This window comes from Lampetra fluviatilis, chromosome 62 (assembly GCF_964198595.1).
Source record: "Lampetra fluviatilis chromosome 62, kcLamFluv1.1, whole genome shotgun sequence".
Taxonomy (NCBI): domain Eukaryota; kingdom Metazoa; phylum Chordata; class Hyperoartia; order Petromyzontiformes; family Petromyzontidae; genus Lampetra; species Lampetra fluviatilis.
In genome coordinates, this window is record NC_136336.1 from 5,702,676 (window position 1) to 5,723,933 (window position 21,258).

The 21,258-nt window shown below is 48.1% G+C and overlaps 2 protein-coding genes across 3 annotated transcripts in view; one reads left to right on the top strand and one right to left on the bottom strand.

Annotated features, from left to right (window-relative positions):
* The window catches only part of LOC144951398 (uncharacterized), a 493,651-nt gene that overhangs the window by 127,697 nt on the left and 344,696 nt on the right, over nt 1–21,258 (top strand). The gene's annotated exons all lie outside the window — the stretch shown is intronic.
* LOC144951418 (voltage-gated delayed rectifier potassium channel KCNH8-like) overlaps nt 1–21,258 on the bottom strand; it is an 89,531-nt gene that overhangs the window by 43,987 nt on the left and 24,286 nt on the right. For both annotated transcript variants that reach the window (XM_078881661.1, XM_078881662.1), the window contains exons 4-7: nt 15,462–15,601; nt 12,892–12,985; nt 7,037–7,186; nt 2,072–2,229 (exon numbers count right to left, since the gene is read on the bottom strand). In XM_078881661.1, coding sequence (XP_078737787.1) covers nt 2,072–2,229; nt 7,037–7,186; nt 12,892–12,985; nt 15,462–15,601 — 542 coding nt within the window. The remainder of the gene's footprint in view (nt 1–2,071; nt 2,230–7,036; nt 7,187–12,891; nt 12,986–15,461; nt 15,602–21,258) is intronic.

A 21,258-nucleotide genomic window follows, 5' to 3' on the forward strand; every position in this document is an offset into this window, starting at 1 on the left:
CGTCTGAAATAAATGCGTACGCACCTAATTCATAATGCATACATGGACACACGTAAACGCACGCTGTACGTTGTTAACGGCGCTATTACCCGATTTGTAGCCGCCCGCATTATTTAACGTTGAACAATTTTCACCGCCATCATCATTTAAACAGCGCGTTGAGAGGCGACGCGTGGCGAGAAAATGCCAAACGATTCAGGAGCTGGTAGGAACGTTGGGTTGCTCGGTCAATGGCCAGGGTCAACGGCGGCGTGGTGTATTCCGCAAATATGCCCGACTGAGAGGGCGGGCACAAGCCGGCGTGAGTAGGTTAAACGTTGAGTTTTCTAAGAGCACCACGGGGTGACCAGCCCATCCCCACCCTCCCCTCCCCACCCAGCCCCACCCTCCCCACCCAGCCCCTCCCCAAAATAATCCCCTGTGGGCTGGTGTAACCAGGAGGTTACTACCAGTATGAATTTTCAGTATCACTTCAAATGCAGTTGCCTCTGCAGCGCAGAGAGCTTCTTGCCGTCATCATTTAAACAGCGCGTTGAGAGGCGACGCGTGGCGATAAAATGCCGATCGATTCAGGAGCGGCGGGCCCCATCTTTGGGACTGACCGTGAGAGAGGAAAACTTTTTTGTTACAATTTTTTTAAATTTTTTATATTTGTATTATTTTATGATTTCCCTTCTACGTGACTTTACCGAAAGAACCAAGAATATGAATCCTTGCAGTCTCGAAAGCTTTAAATCGAAATTATTACAACTTTTCGATTTAAAGCTTTCGTGACTGCAGGGATTCATATTATTGGATCTTTCGGTAAAGTCACGTAGAAGGGAAATAATATTACAACGTGTTGTGCACCAGAGAATAGCAGAGGTGGTTGTGCACCGCGATATTAATTTTCCCCGCAAATACAAAACCCCGTAATTCCCACGAAGACGACAATTTTTTTAAATCCTTTATATTAAGTTCACTTGCTTGCTTGCTTGCGTGCTTGCGTGCTTGCTTGCTTACGACCGTGCAAATCTTTCGGTCGTTTTTTAACCCACTTTCCGTGATCCAATCCAGCTGACATTTTCCACACAGACTCGTTGTGCGTGACAATTAATTTTCGTGAATTTTTTTTTTCCAAAATTTGACACTGTTTAGGGATTTTTAAAAAAATATTTAATTACCAATTGCTTAATGCTGGCAGACAATCATCTGACCCATAGGTGGCAGCCATCTCAAGCCAGAGGACGAGATTACTCTAGCCGCCACGCATATAAAGGATTTATAGTGAAAAACTTTGTTTTTACGGGTTAATTTTTTTGACCTCTTATCCGTCGCTCGCCGCGTTATTTGCCTCGCATGCGATACGGGACGCTGCGTTGCTATCAGGAACTCGACCCGCGGACTCCGGCCGAATGTATCGAAGGTCTGCCCAAAAAACATTCTTTGGCCGATTGAAAAAACGAAAAAACCCATCGCCGTCAACCCCAGAGGCTACGACACGACTGAGCGTCGCTCGGAAGTTCGAACAAGAACGCCCTCTTCTTGGTTCTTTCGGTAAAGTCACGTAGAAGGAAAATAATAAAATAATAAAAATAAAACATAATCAAATAATTCTCACGACGTTTCGGCTACAACGCAAGCAGCCGTCCTCAGGTGAAGAACAGGTCTCCACCTGAGGACGGCTGCTTGCGTTGTGGCCGAAACGTCGTGAGAATTATTTTATCATGTTTTATTTTTATCATTTTATTATTTCCCTTCTACGTGACTTTACCGAAAGAACCAAGAAGATGAATACCTGCAGTCACGAAAGCTTTAAATCGAAATTTAATTATATTTTATCATGGTTTATTTTTTTATTTTATTATTTCCCTTCTACGTGACTTTACCGAAAGAACCAAGAAGATGAATCCCTGCAGTCACGAAAGCTTTAAATCGAAAAAGAACGCCCTCGTGGAGCGAGTGCTCTCTCTCTCTCGTTACATAATGGCTTTTGTTGTCGGGCACGATCCTTCTTCACACCCCCACATCCCTCCCCTCCCTCGGTGCAGGTTCGCTCGAAGGCCCGTTGCAAGCCTCGGGGAGGCCTTACCACGGTGATGTTGAGCGCGAAGAGAAGGTCGAAGGGCAGGGCTGCGATGAGGTCGATGAAGAACCACGTGGTGGAGTAGTGCATGCAGATGAGCCGCGAGTCGTACACCACTTGGCCGGACTTGCTGACGAACGTGGTGCGGAAATTCAGGATGATGTCTGCACGGGGACACGCGCATGGCAACGTGTCGTCACGACGGATTAGCAGGTTAAAGGCGCAGCCCTGCAGTTGCTTGCTTGCTTGCTTGCTGGGAATCTGTGAAAAAGAGCTTTACTGCTCATCGGATTCCTCCTCTTTGTACGCCACTTCAGGAAGAAGGGCTGACACTTAAAGGATCGCTAAATAGCCCCTCTAGAGCATTGGTTCTGAACCTTGTTTGGCTACTCTTGTACCCCCCCCTTGCTGATTTTAGTTTCAACCGAGTAACCCGCTTGGCTGACCCAACGTGGTCCTGAGAAATAAATGTATGAACAAGGAACATCAATAACACTGGTCAACAACAAAAAAACTTTTTTTCTGGCCTGGACTTTTGCAGCTGTTTTAGACTAATTTCAGGGTGCTGATCAGTCTGAGATCAGATTTGGAATCAGCACCCCAAAATTACCTTAAAACCGTTGGAATACCTTATGCCAGAAAAAGTGTGTTAACCAGTGTAATTTAACCGATTGTCCATTTTGCGAGGTATATCCTAACTTAGCTAAGTAACCGCAAGATAATACCATTTTTTTTAAACGAACACTCTGCACGTGTGATCGTATTTGTTCGCGTTTGCTGGTTACCCTTGGAAACCACATTGTTTACAAGCAGTGAGTTTATAAATGTATTTTATGCCTTTCTCGGTTACCGCATGTTTTTACATTTTATCGCCGTTTTTTTTACATTTGCAGATTCGTACGCGATTGTTCACCAATGACTTTCGTGCACGATTTCATTTCACACATCGATAAATCACCTCCCGTTTCCCCCTGGGACATTGCCCGTGTAACCCCCGCAAGGGGGTCCGCGTACCCCTGGCTGAGAGAACCCGTGCTCTAGAAGCTCTCGATCAGCGGTCCTTATAACCTGGGCTTGCACGCACTCCCTGGGGGTGCGAGATGTCCTTTCTGAGGACCAAAGTGGTGCAGGCTTTTAGTGTGCTGATCTTAAAGGTGCATTGAAAAATTATAATACTCCGATTGATGCTCCTGCTGCTGTTGTGGAGTGGCTTTTGACTTGCATCCCACTGGGATTTTTGCACACAGCGTTGGTGTACACGGTGTTTTTTTCCTGCAATATATTGCTGTATTTTCTTGGATTTTCTGTTCGCACTTAGTCACATATTCACTTTAAGATGTTTTTTGTTCATGTGTTTGTTTGTTGCGGTTGCACCCGATTCAAGAGCCGAATGGCTCACAGGGCTATACCTAAAAAATTAACTTGAACTTGAGCCCTGCCCTCCCCCCTTCCAATACGTCATCATGTGCACCAACAGGGGCTTGCGCACAAACACGTCCACGTCGACGTCTACTTAAACCTCGTGCTCTCTTTTAGCCCCGCCCCCCCCTCCCGATACGTTCCATTCATTGGCTACCACATTCTGATAAGCTACCCCCCCCTCCCCCTTAACTTTGGCGTCATCTGGTTCAACCCATGTGAGACTAGGCTCTTAGGAAAGCTGTCTCGGGTGTGTACCAATCAACTTCAAGGACAGTGCACATTATCAGAGTTATGTCTTTTGTTTGTATTATGACTGCAGGTATTGCGGTCTATGCAAACATGACTCCTTGTAAAAAGGTGTCAGTTTTGTTGCCAGATAGAAGGGTAAAAAACCAATTATCTTATTGTATTTAAGAACTTGCATCTTGGAATCCCTGCCTCACTTGATACAGCAAATCTGGCTGTGACGGTCCCACCTGATGACGGAGACTTGTGTTGCCTCCGAAACGTCGTGATTTTTATTATTTTATTTTTATTAATTTTAATTTCATTTTTTTACCTACGTGACTTTACCGAAAAAACTAAGAGTATGGTGCAGGCTGCAGTAAAGGTTCAGAACCGCTTTTCTCGAGGTTATTTTTGCGGCCTATCTCAACTCTTACACACTGACCAGGCGTCTTGGATAGATATGGTTCGTGCCGACACTTTACCCAGCACACATGAACTGTATCTTCTTCTTTGACCTCAATTGCAGCTCTGCCCTTCTGCGTGGTGAACCCGTTTATGCTCCACGTGTGGACAGAGGAGGGAGGAGGAGGTGGCGATGGGGGGGGGGGGGGCATTTGTAAAACTTTTGCACTATTTTTCGATTTAAAGCTTTCGTGACTGCAGGGATTCATCTTCTTGGTTCTTTCGGTAAAGTCACGTAGAAGGGAAGTAATAAAATAATAAAAAATAAAACATAATAAAATAATATAATATTATTTTATTATTTCCCTTCTACGTGACTTTACCGAAAGAACCAAGAAGATTTTGCACTATTGTTAGCAACGGATTGCAAGTCCATCGTGCCAAACATGCCAGGGCAGAGCGTGTGAATTTTAACTGCGTACGAATCTTGCTTTGGCCCAAAATATTCGGTATCTTTTATATATTTAATTATCATTGCGTTTCTGTGTTAAATGGCAGCATTTCCATATGAATGCCAAATTCGGGGTTCGCCGCACATGCACTTATGGCCGGGTGGGCTAAGAGGCGCACGCGATGTGTAAATAGCTGGTGCCGACAGAAATGATGTCGTCAGCCAGGGCCAGATTGACGAAAAAAATAACCCGTAAAAACAAAGTTTTTCACTATAAATCCTTTATATGCGTGGCATCTGTTATATTTTATTATTCATTTCTGTTTTTCTTGAGTAAGAGTTTCATTTTTATCACATTGGTATTTTAAATTAAATATGAACATTTTTTTTTCCTAAAAAGTGGAAAAGTAAATTGTCACGCACAACGAGTCTGTGTGCAAAATGTCAGCTCGATTGGATCACGGGAAGTGGGTTAAAAAACGACCGAAAGATTTGCACGGTCGTAAGCAAGCAAGCCAGTGAACTTAATATAAAGGATTTAAAAAGTAAGAAGAGACTTTTATCCTTTCTGGTGATAAAACAGGCAGATATATCTCTGGGACCTTTTTTTCTGTGCCGGATAGATATGACTGCTCAACCTGAGCTTTTGATGCTTTGATACTCGCTTTGCCTTTCTACTGTTTGACTTTTGGTCGTATAACACTTGTGGGTGAGACTAGGCCATAACGAAGGCTGTCTCTGGCGTCGGCCAATCGAGTTTCAAAGACAACGCAAATGTTATTATTATTATCAGAGCACGTTTGTTTGAATGTTTTGCCACGAGTACGTGTGGTTAATGCAAAAAAATATCTCTTAGGTGTTTCTAGAAAGGGTTAATGGGAAAAAATCTGAATCAAATTCCTTTGTCAAGGCGCCCTTCCCCCTCCAACCCAGCTTAAATATACGCTGCCAAGCTTGGTGGTGCTCATTCAGACGCTGTCTTTCCAACAGACCTGTTCTTCACCTGAGGACGGCTGCTTGCGTTGTGGCCGAAACGTCGTGAGAATTATTTTATTATGTTTTATTTGTATTATTTTATTACTTCCCTTCTACGTGACTTTACCGAAAGAACCAAGAAGATGAATCCCTGCAGTCACGAAAGCTTTAAATCGAAATTTATTACGTACCTGTCAACCACTTATCAGTGCCCTACCTTGTTACAGACCAATTCAGACTTTATTGGCCACCCCGTTCCATTATAAATCTCAACGTTCATCCCATCACAAGGGGAAAACACAAATTAAACCAGATTTTTGTTGCCTTATCGAAACGGCTGGACCTGAAAACTCAATTTGCCTGTACAAGAATACGGGTTAAATCGTATGGGTTGACAGGTATGGTCGTGTAGTGTGGAGTGTAGTGTATAATAGTGTATTGTATGGTAGTGTAGGTTAGTGTAGTGTATCGTAGTGTATAGTGCATACCTGTCAACCCCTTATCAGTGCCCTACCTTATTACAGACCAATTCAGACCTTGATAATAGTTTTTTTACCCTTCTATCTGGCAACAAAACTGACACCTTTTTGACAAGGAGTCATGTTTGCATTGACCACAATACTCGCGGTCGAAATGCAAACAAAAAACATAACTCTGATAATGTGCATTGTCCTTGAAATTGATTGGTCCACACCCGAGACAGCTTTTCCTAGAGCCTAGTCTCACATGGTGTTGGACCAGATGACGCCAAAAGGCGCACAACTCAAAGACAATGCACCATACAGAGTATGAGAGCTCTGGGATAAGCATTTACACCATTGGAACCTCCTTTGCCAGTAGCAAAATATGATAATTGTTTTTTTTACCCTTTAATCTGGCAACAAAACCGACACATTTTTTACAAGGAGTCATATTTTGCTACTGGCAAAGGAGGTTCCAATGGTGTAAATTCAGACCTTATTCTTTGGTTCTTTCGGTAAAGTCACGTATAAAGATAAAATAATAAATTCAATAATAGCATACTACGACGTTTCGATTGCAAAACGTCGTAGTATGCTATTATTTAATTTATTATTTTATCTTTATACGTGACTTTACCGAAAGAACCAAATAATAATTCCTGCAGTCACGAAATCTCCGAAATTGAGATCAGACCTTATTGGTCACCCCGTGCCCCTTATCAATCTCAACGTTCATCCTCCAAAGTCCCATCCACAAGAGCGAAACACACAAACAAATAAGTCAACAGAGATATTTGTTGTTGTTGTTGTGGCGCCGTATTGAAACGGCTGCTCGCCGTATGGACCTGCAAAACTCAATCTCCCTGCGCGTGAATTCGAGGCCGTGAACCGCGATGGTCCGACAGCCATGAGTGGAGAAGGGGGGGGGGGTAAAGTAATCGAGCAGCAGCAGCAGCATCAGCAGCAGCAACGCGGTAGTCGGGAGGCGACTACCGCGAGAAGAGGGGAGGGGGTCAAAGTGCATCAACGGACCCGTGATGAAGAGGAATTCGACGGCGATGTCGCTGACGATGGTGATGCGGGACGGCACGGGCTTGTCCTCCTTGCCCACGAAGCAGACGTTGTAGGGCACCGTGAGAGCCACGTAGAAGGTCGCCAGCAAGGTCAGCCAGTCCCAGCCGGCTGAGGCGGGCGGGCGGGCGGGCGGGCGGGGGTAAGCGCATTGGCGGGGTCGGGTGGTGGAGGGGAGAGATGACACACAATTCGCGGCGTTTCTCGAGTCGCGTTCGCGGGATGGTTCTCTGTGCCATGTTTGCACCGTTGTCCTGCCCACGTCTCGACCGCCCCGCGGTCAACACCAGCTGCAAAGATAAAGATAAAGATCCCACCCCCCCCCCCCCCCGTATAGCCTGTAACGGACCGTAGGGGCAAGTGCTGTTGGCGAGCAACTATGAAGGCCGGCACGGCACCACGAGGGGGAGGGTGGCCAGCACCACGCCCGGCCGCCTTTGTCTCCCCAGTGGCGATGTTTACTACACACCGCTACCAGGTACTCATTTGAGGCTGAGTCGACCTAGGGGAGGCTCAGGAACCGGTTCTAATTCACGTCACTGGTGTTGGCCATGAGCGGGAATCGAACCCAGGTCCCCAGGTTCGTAGCGCAGCAAAGCGCTAACCACTACACCACCGCTCGCTCACCCTAACGCCTTCACATGCTGCACTGTCTATATATGTTTGTGTTCATCTTCCCTCTCGATTCGTGCAGTTTACCTGTCGAAGATTGGCGCTCGCCTCTGCAGACCCGGCAAATAATTATTTGTCAGAATATATATATTTTTTTAGCAATTCAATTAATGCGTCGTGATGTGTCACAGCCAGGTGGGTGGCGTTGCTTATTTTTTTTTGTCAATTCAATTATGTTGATCGTGAATAAAAAAAAATGTGTGCCCTCCTTAAGCGGTCGCGGATTTCTGCAATTATCCAGCAGACAGACCACGTGTTCCAGAAGGAACGAGAAAGCAAGCGATCGCTCCGATTTTAGATTAGTTTGAAAAACAGAAGCAAGCATCGTATTGTATGCCTTTAATGTTCTTCGTAGATGTTTGTTGCTGTTAATCCATTGCTGGATGAAGGCCCGAGCAAAGTTGCTGGGATGGGTGCGGTGTGTAGTAAACATCACCGCCACTGGGGAGACAAAGGCGGCCGGGCGTGGTGCTGACCACCCACCCCCTCGTCTTCACAGGTTCTCGCTAACAGCACTTGCCACAACAGTCTGTTAAAGGCTATACTGGGGATCTTTGTCTTTGTGGCGAGTGCCAAGGATCAGTTCACGTATCGCGCTTGTCACCGATGTTAGCGTGGCCGGGGATAAAACTCAGGCTACCAAGTCCACAGTGCAGTGCGCTAACCACTGCGCCACCACTCGACATTTGGGTTGACTGACGGTCCAGCACTAATATCATTCCGGTCACTCATCACCTTCAGTCACCTCCTTGTCACTCTTGTATCGACCGTCACGCTGTGATCACCCGCCACACCGCAACTAGCATGACTCCACAACTCTGGCTGTCCTCCTGATGATGCTGGTTGTTGTTGTAATTATACCGGCGAAACGTCACGCCACTCGAATTGTAAATGTCGTGGTGGGTTTACTCTCCAACACATAACCGGTGTGCTGGTCCAACCCATGTGAGACTAGGCTCTAAGGAAAGCTGTCTCGGGTGTGGACCAATCAACTTCAAGGACAGTGCACATTATCAGAGTTATGTTTTTTTTGTTTGCATTATGACTGCAGGTATTGTGGTCTATGTAAACATGACTCCTTGTAAAAAAAGGTGTCAGTTTTGTTGCCAGATAGAAGGGTAAAAAAACAATTGTCATATTTTTTACTGGCAAATGAGGTTCCAATGATGGTAGTATACTACACTATACACTACACTATACACTACACGATACACTACACTATACACTGCACTATAATTGTAAATGTCGTGGTGGGTTTACTCTCCAACACACAACCGGTGTGCTGAACTAGTATTCTACACTATACACTACACTATACACTACACGATACACTACACTATACACTACACTATAATTGTAAATGTCGTGGTGGGTTTACTCTCCAACACACAACCGGTGTGCTGAACTAGGAACGGTTTGGCACAATCGTGTTACGTTTCCTAACCCGAGCCAGTCTCACCCCTTCATTTAACCTCAATCAGTTCTCTTGTCTATCTTATCGTACGCATAGAGAGGCTTTCATAGGCCCCTCTGACAGAAAGACCTCCCCTATACGTGTGCTATGAATAAGGGCACTAGCTCAAAATGTCACCTTTTATATATTTTTTTCCTTTACGGGCCACGGTGTGATTGACAAATGAGTCGAATGTTCTATGGAGTATATATTTGTCCTAAGCGGAACAGGCATTTGCCGCACCGACCACGAATTTATCTTGAAAATGGGTCCTGCACAGCGGTTGATTATAGGCATTCTCATGTACTTGGTTGCTACGTTGGTGCTCTAAAAGGAAATCCTTTTTGGGCACTTTTATAGTCGAGTTAAAAATAAGACCGACCTCATTATCATTCCGCCTGTGTTTCTGAGAACCTGCCGTCAAGTGTGAGGATCGGGGTGTTAATTTCCGTTGATTGAAATTAGCACCGAAAAAATATTCGTCAGCGAAGCGTTTCGGTTTATTTTAGCCGACGGTGGCCACCAGAGGATGAAGATCACCAATTGTGATGAAGACTTTGACTTCTTACCCCCCAATACCACCAGCACCACCACCACCACCAGCACCACCAGCACCACCAGCACCACCACCAGCACCACCAGCACCAGCACCACCACCACCAGCACCACCACCACCAGCATCACCACCAGCACCACCAGCACCACCACCACCAGCACCACCAGCATCACCACCAGCACCACCAGCACCACCAGCACCACCACCACCAGCACCAGCACCACCAGCACCACCAGCACCACCACCACCAGCACCACCACCACCAGCATCACCACCAGCACCACCAGCACCACCAGCACCACCACCACCAGCACCACCAGCATCACCACCAGCACCACCAGCACCACCAGCATCACCACCAGCACCACCAGCACCACCAGCACCACCACCACCAGCACCACCAGCATCACCAACTCCACCACCAGCACCACCACCAGCACCACCAGCACCACCAGCACCACCACCACCACCAGCACCACCACCAGCAGCACCAGCACCACCACCAGCACCACCACCACCAGCACCACCAGCACCACCACCAGCACCAGCACCACCAGCACCACCACCAGCACCAGCACCACCACCAGCACCACCAGCACCAGCACCACCAGCACCACCACCATCAGCACCACCAGCACCACCACCACCAGCACCACCATCAGCACCACCAGCACCACCACCACCACCACCAGCACCACCAGCACCACCAGCTCCACCACCAGCACCACCAGCACCACCACCAGCACCACCAGCACCACCACCAGCACCACCAGCACCACCACCAGCACCACCAGCACCACCAGCACCACCACCACCAGCACCACCAGCACCACCAGCACCACCACCAGCACCACCAGCACCACCACCAGCACTACCAGCACCACCAGCACTACCAGCAGCACCAGCACCACCAGCACCACCACCACCACCAGCACCACCAGCACCACCACCAGCACTACCAGCACCACCACCACCAGCACCACCAGCACCACCACCAGCACCAGCACCACCACCACCAGCACCACCAGCACCACCACCACCAGCACCACCACGAGCACCAGCACCACCACCAGCACCACCAGCATCACCAGCACCACCAGCACCACCAGCACCACCACCAGCACCAACAGCACCAGCACCACCACTAGCACCACCACCAGCACCAACAGCACCAGCACCACCACCAGCACCACCACCAGCACCAACAGCACCACCACCAGCACCACCACCAGCACCAACAGCACCAGCACCACCACCAGCACCACCACCAGCACCAACAGCACCAGCACCACCACTAGCACCACCAGCACCAGACCATGACTGCGCACCAATACCACGACCACCAACAAACAACAAAGATCCCCCGTATAACCTTGACAGACTGCTGGGGCAAGTGCTGTTAGCAAGTAGCACCTATGAAGGCCGGAACGGGACACGACGGAGTGGGTGGCCAGCACCACGCCTGACCGCCAGTGGCGATGTTTCTACACCGCACCAGGTACTCATTTGAGACGTGAGTCGACCTAGGGGAGGTCCAGGAACCGGTTCTAATTAACGTCACTGGGGTTGGCCGTGGGCTGGAATTGAACTCGGGTCGCCGGGCTCGTAGTGCAGCGTGCTTACAGCTACACTACCGCTCCCCACCACCACCACAACTACAATCACCACCACCGTCACCGCCATCACCACTAGACTATGGCTTCGCACCAAAGACCGACACGTGGCTGACTGACGAGACTACATTTAATTAACGAGTGTGAATGAAGATTCCGACTACAATTATTTGGTAACGCTGTTAAAGCAGTGCACTGAGAAACACCCAACATGGTAAATTTGGATTTAAAGCTTTCGTGACTGCAGGGATTCATATTCTTGGTTCTTTCAGTAAAGTCACGTAGAAGGGAAATAATAAAGTAATATAAATAGAGAAAAAGAAAACAGCACAATTATTTTATTATTTACATTATTTATATTATTATATATTATTTTATTATTTCCCTTCTACGTGACTTTACCGAAAGAACCAAGAATATGGTACGTAATTCATATATGTCAACCCTTATTACATACCACTTCAGACCGTATTGGTCACCCGTGCCCTTATAGATCTCAACGTTCATCCTACAAAGTCCCATCACAATGGAGAAACACAAACAAATAGACAAACATTTGTGTTGCCCGCATTAAAACGGCTGTACGCCGTATGGACCTGGGAACTCAATTTCCCTGTACCAGAATATGGAGTAAACCGTTATGGGTTGACGCAGTATGTCAATTGGCTATCCGTGTCTACATAACAAGATTAACCGAGGTCACCGATTGGCCAACCTGACAATATTGGTGGGGAGAATTACGCACTCCCCCAATGGGAGACATTGAATCGCTGCGAGCGTTCGACTAAACGCTTCAAGGTTCTAGCCTCTTGGCTACAATTTAAACCGCTGGCCAAATTTACCACTCATAGAGAGATGACCTTCATTTCAGGCAGCGCGAACCGCCCAATGGAATCTCCCAAGCCTGGAACGTCTTTTCAAGAAGCGTCAGGATTACGAGTGATCGGGGGATGAAGACAAAAAGATAAAAATAGCAAAGCGCCGGAGGATGCTCCGGTCGGCTGTTAGGAATAGACGCAGGGCCACAGTGTCTGATTGGTTAGTTAGGGCTCGTGATAGCGCTAGTGTCTAGTTAACGTGTGATTGGCCAGTTTGTTAGGGCCAGCGATAGGGCTTTGTGTCTAGTTCTCTTCTGATTTGCCAGTCTGTTAGGGCTAGTGATAGAGCTAGCGTCTGGTTGGCTAGATTGTCCGGGTTAGCGACAGAGCTAGTGTCTGTTTGGCTGGTTTAATTGGGTTAGCAGTAGGGCTAACGTCTGGTTGGCTAGTTAATTTGGGCTAGCGGTTGCGCTAGCGTCTGATTGGCTAGCGCACTCCAGTCCACACTCCGCCCAACGTGTCAAGTTTTGTCCCTGGCAGGTGCCGCTCGTTCGCTCTCTCTCCGTCTCTCTCCGTCTCTCTCCGTCTCTCTCCGTCTCTCTCCGTCTCTCTCCGTCTCTCTCCGTCTCTCTCCGTCTCTCTCCGTCTCTCTCCACTTGCGTCGCTGTAGGCCTCGGGGCACAGCTGGTGAGGCACTGGGTTACCCTTGAAGGTGGCGTAGTGAAGCAAGATGAATCTGGACTTCTGCACCGTCGCCACCTTGTACTCCGGCAGCACCAGCTGTTCGCGTAGCACCCTCTGCGGGGAAAGGAGAAAGCAGAACTTATTTCTAGATTTGAAGCTTTCGTGACTGCAAGGATTTTTTTTTTTACTTGATACAGCGAGCGTGCTGTGACGGTTCCATCTGAAGACGGAAGCTTGTGTTGCCTCCGAAACGTCGTGATTTTTATTTTATTTTTTATTTTATTTTACTTTTATTAATTTTAATTTTAATTTTTTTACCTTCGTGACTTTACCGAAAAAAACCCAAGAATATAAAGCAGAACTTGCTGAACCTGCTGACCCGACCGCCTACTGGACATCGGCGAGAAAGAGCTTCACAGCTCATCGGATTCCTCCAAGTCAAAATTAATATTCTGATTCCGATTCTGGAAACCGCTCCTTAAAAAAATCCCGTGGAGCGTCTCTCTCTCTCGCGTGCGAAAGAACCCATCACGGTTTACCCCGTATTCTTGTACAGGGAAATTGAGTTTTCAGGTCCACGCGACGTACAGCCGTTCCAATACGGGCGAACATTTTTTTTCCATTTGTTTGTGTTTCTCCCTCGTGATGGGATGTTGTAGGACGAACGTTGAGGTGTATAAGGGACACGGGGTGACCAATGCTGTCTGAATTGGTCTGTAATAAGGTAGGGTGCTGATAAGGGGTTGACAGGTTTGTATATCTATTTTTTTTACACACAAAAGCCCGATTCAGAATGGGGAAAAAAACACACACACACACACAGCTCCCTCCCTGCGAGCAATAAACCCAGGGGCCAGCTGCCCTCGGGATAAGGACCAGCCAAAGGTGGCTGGGCTCCCTGCCCCCTACCTCCCCTCGTAGGGGCGACGATTGGGAACGTGACAGGGGAGGGGGGGGGGAGAGGATGTACCCAAACAGAACAGCAAAAAATTTCGATTTAAAGCTTTCGTGACTGCAGGGATTCATCTTCTTGGTTCTTTCGGTAAAGTCACGTAGAATGGAAATAATGAAGTAATAAAAATAAAACATAATAAAGTAATTATTCTATTATGGTTTATTTTTATTATTTCATTATTAGAATGGAAATAATAAAGTAATAAAAATAAAACATAAGAAAATAATGATTTTATTATGGTTTATTTTATTATGGCAATAATAAAGTAATAAAAATAAAACATAATAAAATAATGATTTTATTATGGGTTTTTATTTTTTATTTCATTATTTTCATTCTACAATAATTAATTTCTAATGTTTTATTTTTATCATTTTATTATTTCCATTCTACGTGACTTTACCTAAAGAACAGCAACAAATAAAATAGCACACACACGCGCTCGCGCGCGCATCGAGCGGATTTGTCATTCTTACAGATCCCCTGTGCCTTTGAACACCGAGCGGCTCACACACACACAACACACAACAACACCAGTGGTGATTCAGGCGACGGATGTCGAAAGCCGGTGCATGGTTTGCTTGTCATTGAACCAACGCCGCTGCCGTGCGGTTGACGGGCTTGCGTGTAAATATAGCTTAGACAACAACGAAAAGAGAGATGTGGGGACGAGGTGCAGAGGGGGGGGGGGGGAGGTGGCGTTTCATCCACTATTTTATTTGGGACTGCAAATCAAATGTGCGTGCGTTGAACTTCTTTCGCGCCGTACGTAGCCAGCCGCGCTAATCGGAGGTGCGGGGGGAAGGACAACAAACTATGGGTCTCTGTGTGAGTCTGTGGGTCTCTGTGTGAGTGAGTCTATGGGTCTCTGTGTGAGTCTATGGATCTCTGTGTGAGTTTATGGGTCTCTGTGTGAGTCTATGGGTCCATGTGTGAGTCTATGGGTCTCTGTGTGAGTATATGGGTCTCTGTGTGAGTTTATAGGTCTCTGTGTGAGTCTATGGGTCTCTGTGTGCGTCTATTGGTCTCTGTGTGAGTCTATGGGTCTCTGTGTGAGTCTATGGGTCTCTGTGTGAGTTTATAGGTCTCTGTGTGAGTCTATGGGTCTCTGTGTGAGTCTATGGGTCTCTGTGCGAGTCTATGGGTCTCTGTGCGAGTCTATGGGTCTCTGTGTGAGTCTATGGGTCTCTGTGTGAGTTTATAGGTCTCTGTGTGAGTCTATGGGTCTCTGTGTGAGTCTATGGGTCCATGTGTGAGTCTATGGATCTTTGTGTGAGTCTATGGGTCTCTGTGTCAGTCTATGGGTCTCTGTGTGAGTCTATGCGTCCATGTGTGAGTCTATGGGTCTCTGTGTGAGTCTATGTCTGTATGTTGAACTTCTTTCGCACCGTACGTAGCCAGGCGTGCTAATCCTAGGTGCGGGGGGGGGGAAGGACGACCGGAGTTCCCGTGATGGCCCAACGCTCCTTGACGCAATCAGCGAGGTCACCGTGGTCCGTCTGCATAACGAGCACGAACTTCCCAGCGACCGTAACCATCACAGCGCTGCGGTTGCAACAATCTCCTTGCCACCGCCCCCCCCCCCCCGTACAGTGTAAATCACCGTGCATAGCCCCCCCCTCCCTCCACACTCACGTTGTTGATCTTCAGCTTGCCCTTGCTCTCCTTGTTCTGCAGGTGGCCCGATAGGTGGTAGAGCACCGCGCGGCTCCTGCGCCGGCTTGACATGAACGCCGGGCGAACCGCCCGCCGCTTCTTTCGACGGCTAGCGTCTTCTGGAGGGGGCGGGGAGGGGGGGGTAGTGGCGGGGGCAGTGGGGGAGGGGGGGCAGCGGGGGGGGTTAGTGGGTGGGCAGTGGGGGGGGGGTCACGTAACGCACAAACAGGGCCTGGCCAGCGCATGTCACGGCTCAGACGGGGTTGGCGGGCTCCGGTGGTCAGAGGGTTATAAGGTTCGCAAGTTCAGACTGAGAATCTTTATTTTCTTTGGGTCATACGGTACAGTCACGTAGATAGAAGAATAATCAAATAAGAATATTTTTTTTCCTATCTACGAGACTTTACCGACAGACCCAAAGAGTTTGAATTCCTGCGGTTACGAAAGCTTCGAGTCAACATTTGAGAATCTTCATTCACGCGGGAGGATGAGGAGGAGGAATCCGATGGGTATTGAAGCTCTCTTATTTCACAGATGTCTCAAGTAGGGGCACGGGGTGAGAACGTGACAACGAGCGACACAATGACACGTAAGCAGTGTAAAGTATAGAGGGAAATGTCAACATCACTTACAAAATATGTGCGGATAAAGCGAAACAAACATTTGTTCCTAACCAGATAAGGCCCACAGAGCTATCAACTTCTTTTTCAGAAGCCACCTCGCCACCACAAATGATATCTCGACGAAGCGGTGGCTTATCAAGTTCTTACCCTACCCCTCCTCCCCTCCATCCTCACTCGTTCCCCGGTCCCTTTACCCCCCCCCTTACTTTTGCTATCCCCCCCCTCCCTTTGCCCCCCATTGAAACTCTCATGCTCGCCGTCCCCACGTAAGCGGGGACAGAGTGCCCACAATTTCCTCCACCCCCCCCGCCCGCCTGAAATATTTAAACATTTTTTTTCTTTCGATTGAAAGCTTTCGTGACTGCAGGGATTAATATTTTTTTGGGTCTTTCGGTAAAGTCACGTAGAAGGGAAATAATAATAAAATAAAACAATAAAATTCTCACGACGTTTCGATTGCAACACAAGCAATCATCATCAGGTGTGAAAACCACAGCAAGAAAATTTGAAAAAAATAGCGTTTTTTTCTGAACGTCAGCACCACGGACAGCAACTGGCGGTTGTTCAGATGTACGAGTCCATCTATGCTCGGAACGGAGGGGGGGTGGAGAAGGAGATTGGAATGCGGTCTTAATTGATTTTGTTCACGCTTACGGAGACTTTCAGACCGCATTCCATTCTCTTTCTCACCCCCCTCCTCCGTTCCGAGCGTAGATGGACTCGTCCGTCTGAACAACCGCCAGTTGCTGTCCGTGGTGCTGACGTTCAGAAAATTCCGCAATTTTTTTCAAAAAAATTCTTGCTGTGGTTTTCACACCTGATGATGATTGCTTGCGTTGCAGTAGAAACGTCGTGAGAATTTAATTGTTTTATATTTTTATTATTTTATAATTTCCCCTCGACGTGACTTTACCGAAATAACCAAATTTTTTTATTTTTTATTTAAACCAAGCAAGGCCCCACAGAGCTGCATCGTGACTCATTTCCAGACGCGACCCTGGCAATCGCAAATAACGGCAGCTCAACAAAGTGGATTCATCATCATCACGTGGAGATTTATGGCGACCGAATACCCTCAGCGCGTGACGTAAATTCTAAACGTGGAGGGAAAAAACCTGAGGACCCGGAGAAAAATCCACGCGACCACGGGGAGGGAGAGAGACGCGCAAACTCCAAATTTCCAGCAGCAGGCGTCAGCGTCGGGATCGAACCGAAGACCTCCTCTACACCAGGCGAGGTAGTTAACATCTCCTAGCCACCGTGATGACGATGAGAGAGAGAGAGAGACACGCAAACTTCAAATTTCCAGCAGCAGGCGTCAGCGTCTGGATCGAATCCACGGCCTCCTGCACACCAGACGAGGTAGTTAACATCTCATAGCCACCGTGATGATGATGAGAGAGAGAGACACGCAAACTCCAAATATAGAAAAGGCGTCAGGGTCGGGATCGAACCCACGACCTCCTGTATACCAGGCGAGGTAGTTAACATCTCCTAGCCACCGTGATGATGATGAGAGAGAGAGAGAGAGACACGCAAACTTCAAATTTCCAGCAGCAGGCGTCAGCGTCTGGATCGAATCCACGACCTCCTATATACCAGGCGAGGTAGTTAACATCTCCGAGCCACCGTGGCGCTCGCGAGGGATGGGATGGAGCGGAGGGGCGAGTGGAAGGAAGAGGAAGGGAATGAGAGCTCCTCTGGATGATGTTTGGGTCTCCCGCAGGCTGTATGGATGGGGGAAAGTCGACTGGTACGAAATGCGATTTGATGGGTGCCGCACGGATTTCAATCGATGAATAGACGTGTCGTCAAAGGCCGAGCACAAAATATAAACACGACTGAAACTAAACCAACACGTATAAAAATACGGACATCAATAAGGTATCCGTTGCTGCGACGTTGCCATAACACATTTATGAAAACGTGCGATTCTTCATTTTTCATCGGCGGGTGTTATCCATTAAATAATAAAAACAAACTCGACTGTTACCCAGCTGAGAAATATTTTTGTTTAGAAAAAAATCAATCAGTTCACGAGAGAAGATGTGTGTGCTGTCTTCGCCACTTTCATCATCATCATCATCAGCAGCAGCAGCAGCCATGATCAATCCACTGCTGGATGAAAAACTTTCCCAAGGCCGTCGCCCCCCACCGCCCCCCCCCCCGATCTCACGACGCATTAACGCGCTCGGCACGCGCGCGCCACTTTCATTCCCATCGCTCCTTCCCCCTCGATGAACGCGCCCAGCGAAACGCGTTCCCCACTCTCCTCGCTTGTCCCTTCGTCATTCATGCCCGCCGATGCACCCCCCCCCGCCCCCCCCCCCACTGCTTGGTGTTGGAGACAAGCATTGAACCGATGTCCACACGTCCCTCGACGCCCACGTAGCCCCGCTGTGTTCTATACGCCACTTTGCTGAACGTAAAAAAAGAATAGTAACGAATAAACGATTGAACAAAAATTCCAACCGCGTTGAAATCTTCGCGTTCATTTCTAGCACCCCCACGAACGGATGAGCAATTGCTTTAATTGATTCCGTTGCGGGGAAGTAAGCGAATTCTATTTTGGTGCGTTTTTTTTATTGAATGTCTCGCACGCGCGCGCTAAAGCAGCCGTCACACGTACGAGGTAGGGACACTGCTGCCAGTCCACGCTTTGTGTTTTGAAATGTAAATTTTTTTTTTCTAAAAATCGCGCCGCCGATAAAAATTCGTGCACATTTTTTTTTTTTATCCCTGGTGCGCTCTCAGGTCGGAGCGCGCATTGATGTCCCCGTCGTCTCTCTCGACGCTCTGGGAGTTCCTTCCGTGGGGATGGAGCTGTTCAGGACGAGACGTGACATGTGCGCTGCGCAGAAACGACACGGAGAGCTGAGCGGTACGGGCCGCTAGAACCCGCGCGGCCGTGACAAAACGAAATATTTCTCGTTCATGGTTCTTTCGGTAAAGTCACGTAGAAGGGAAATAATAAAATAACCTTACCGAAAGAACCAAGAATATGAATCCCTGCAGTCACGAAAGCTTTAAATGGAAAGAAATCTTTCTCGTTCATGGCGTCAAAAAGAATTCGATTCAATGCGATGTCCCACCGTTTACATCTGTGAAACTAAAAGTATATTATGTTATTTTACGATGTAGGGCTTATTGAGCTCCGATATAGCTATTTTTTTCAGAAGCGACCTGGCCATCACAGATGACAGCTCAAGGAAGCTGCTTATCACGCGGGAATTTAAAAGCAGCCAAATATTCTAAACACACGTTGATTATGAATGTGGAGAAAAAAACTGGAGGAATCCGGAGAAAAATCCACGCGACCACAAGGAAAGCATGCGAAGTCTAAATGTACATGCATCAGAGTGGGAAAAGAAGCCACGATCTCCTCGATACCAGGCGAGGTAGTTAACATCTCTTGGCCACTGTGATAATGAGAGAGAGACACACACAAACTGCAAATATACAGCAGGCGTCAGGGTCGGGATCTAACCCACGACGACCTCCTGTATACCAGGCGAGGTAGTTAACATCTCCTGGCCACTGTGATAATGAGAGCACGACAGAGAGAGAGAGACACGCAAACTCCAAATATACAGCAGGCGTCAGGGTCGGGATCGAACCCACGACCTCCTGTATACCACGCGAGGCAGTTAGCATCTCACCACGGAGAGAGAGACACGCAAACTACAAATATACAGCAGGCGTCAGGGTCGGGATCGAACCCACGACCTCCTGTATACCACGCGAGGCAGTTAGCATCTCACCACGGAGAGAGAGACACGCAAACTACAAATATACAGCAGGCATCAGGGTCGGGGTCGAACCCACGATCTCCTGTATACCACGCGAGGCAGTTAGCATCTCACCACGGAGAGAGAGAGAGAGACACGCAAACTACAAATATACAGCAGGCGTCAGGGTCGGGATCGAAACCACGGGACCTCCTGTATACCTAGCCAAGGAGTAAACACCTCTCCACTGCGGCTCTGCCGTGACATCACCTCTCCACGGATGCCTGCTGCCGACTCACCAGAGTTTCCCTCGAACGATAAACCCCTTGCGAGAACTTTCAACCCTCATCACAACAACAATTGTGACGTTTGCGGAACCACGGGGAAGACGAGCGGGCGACTCGAATTCAAATTGCCGTGCAATTAAGATGCCGAGAGGTTTGCAATTTTGCGCGTGACTCACTGACGAAGCGTGCCGCGCACATTACACCAAATTCATTATTGAGCGGAGGTGGAAACAGAAGACTATGTTACGTTGAATAAAATGTTTCTTTTCTTTAGTTAGAAGGCTTGTTTACTCGGGAGAAGCGTCACCGAGTCTCAAGACTCATTTGCAGGAGGGTCCTGCCAAGGGTTTTCTCCGCAGAGGGAGGCTCCGTGCGTAAATCCCAATCGAGTAAACATTGCGGCGACATTTTTTATCACATTGGGATGTTTGGCTGGTAGCGGTTGCGTTACCGTGTGTGCGTGCGTGTGTTCTGTTTTCATTTCGACCCGTGGCACCTGCTGGGTCTGTCCCGTGACCTCCTGCCAGCGGGCGTTCGACACTTCGCGTGTCCTTAAAGTGCACCTAGCCTGGCACGAGCGCCGCGGTGACGTCACCGCCAACCTAGTGGGGAACGGCGGCTGCTGTTGATGTTTGTTTTATTTATCGATGGGAGGAAATTGGAGAACCCGGAGAAACCCGCATTGCAGAATAGGGGAGAGAGCGCACAAAGTCTATGTTCAAAGGCGCCCCCATTCGGGAATCGAACCCAGGTCCCTTATTGCTCCGAGGTGCGCGTGTTAACGAACAGCGGCAGCCTGCCGCCTTAAATGTTGACACCTTTACTGTTTTACGCTTTTCCACACCGTCTGATTTTTAAAAAAAAATTCGTGACAAAATCGACCCAACGCGACGCTTTCTCAATTTTTGCGCCGAATAATATTTTCTTCTCGGCGGAGTTCGCGAACGCGCAGATTTCCTAACCTGAGGCTTGCAGCGAATCGCGGCGAAATAAAAAAATTTTCGAGATTTATTTTATTTTTATTTTGCGTGGCCCAGACAGCCGGGCGGCTCGGCGACAATCGGATCGACCGAGCCGGTGACGATGCAACAAAAGAAACCTGCAACGATTACAACAACAACAACAGCCAAGACAATCA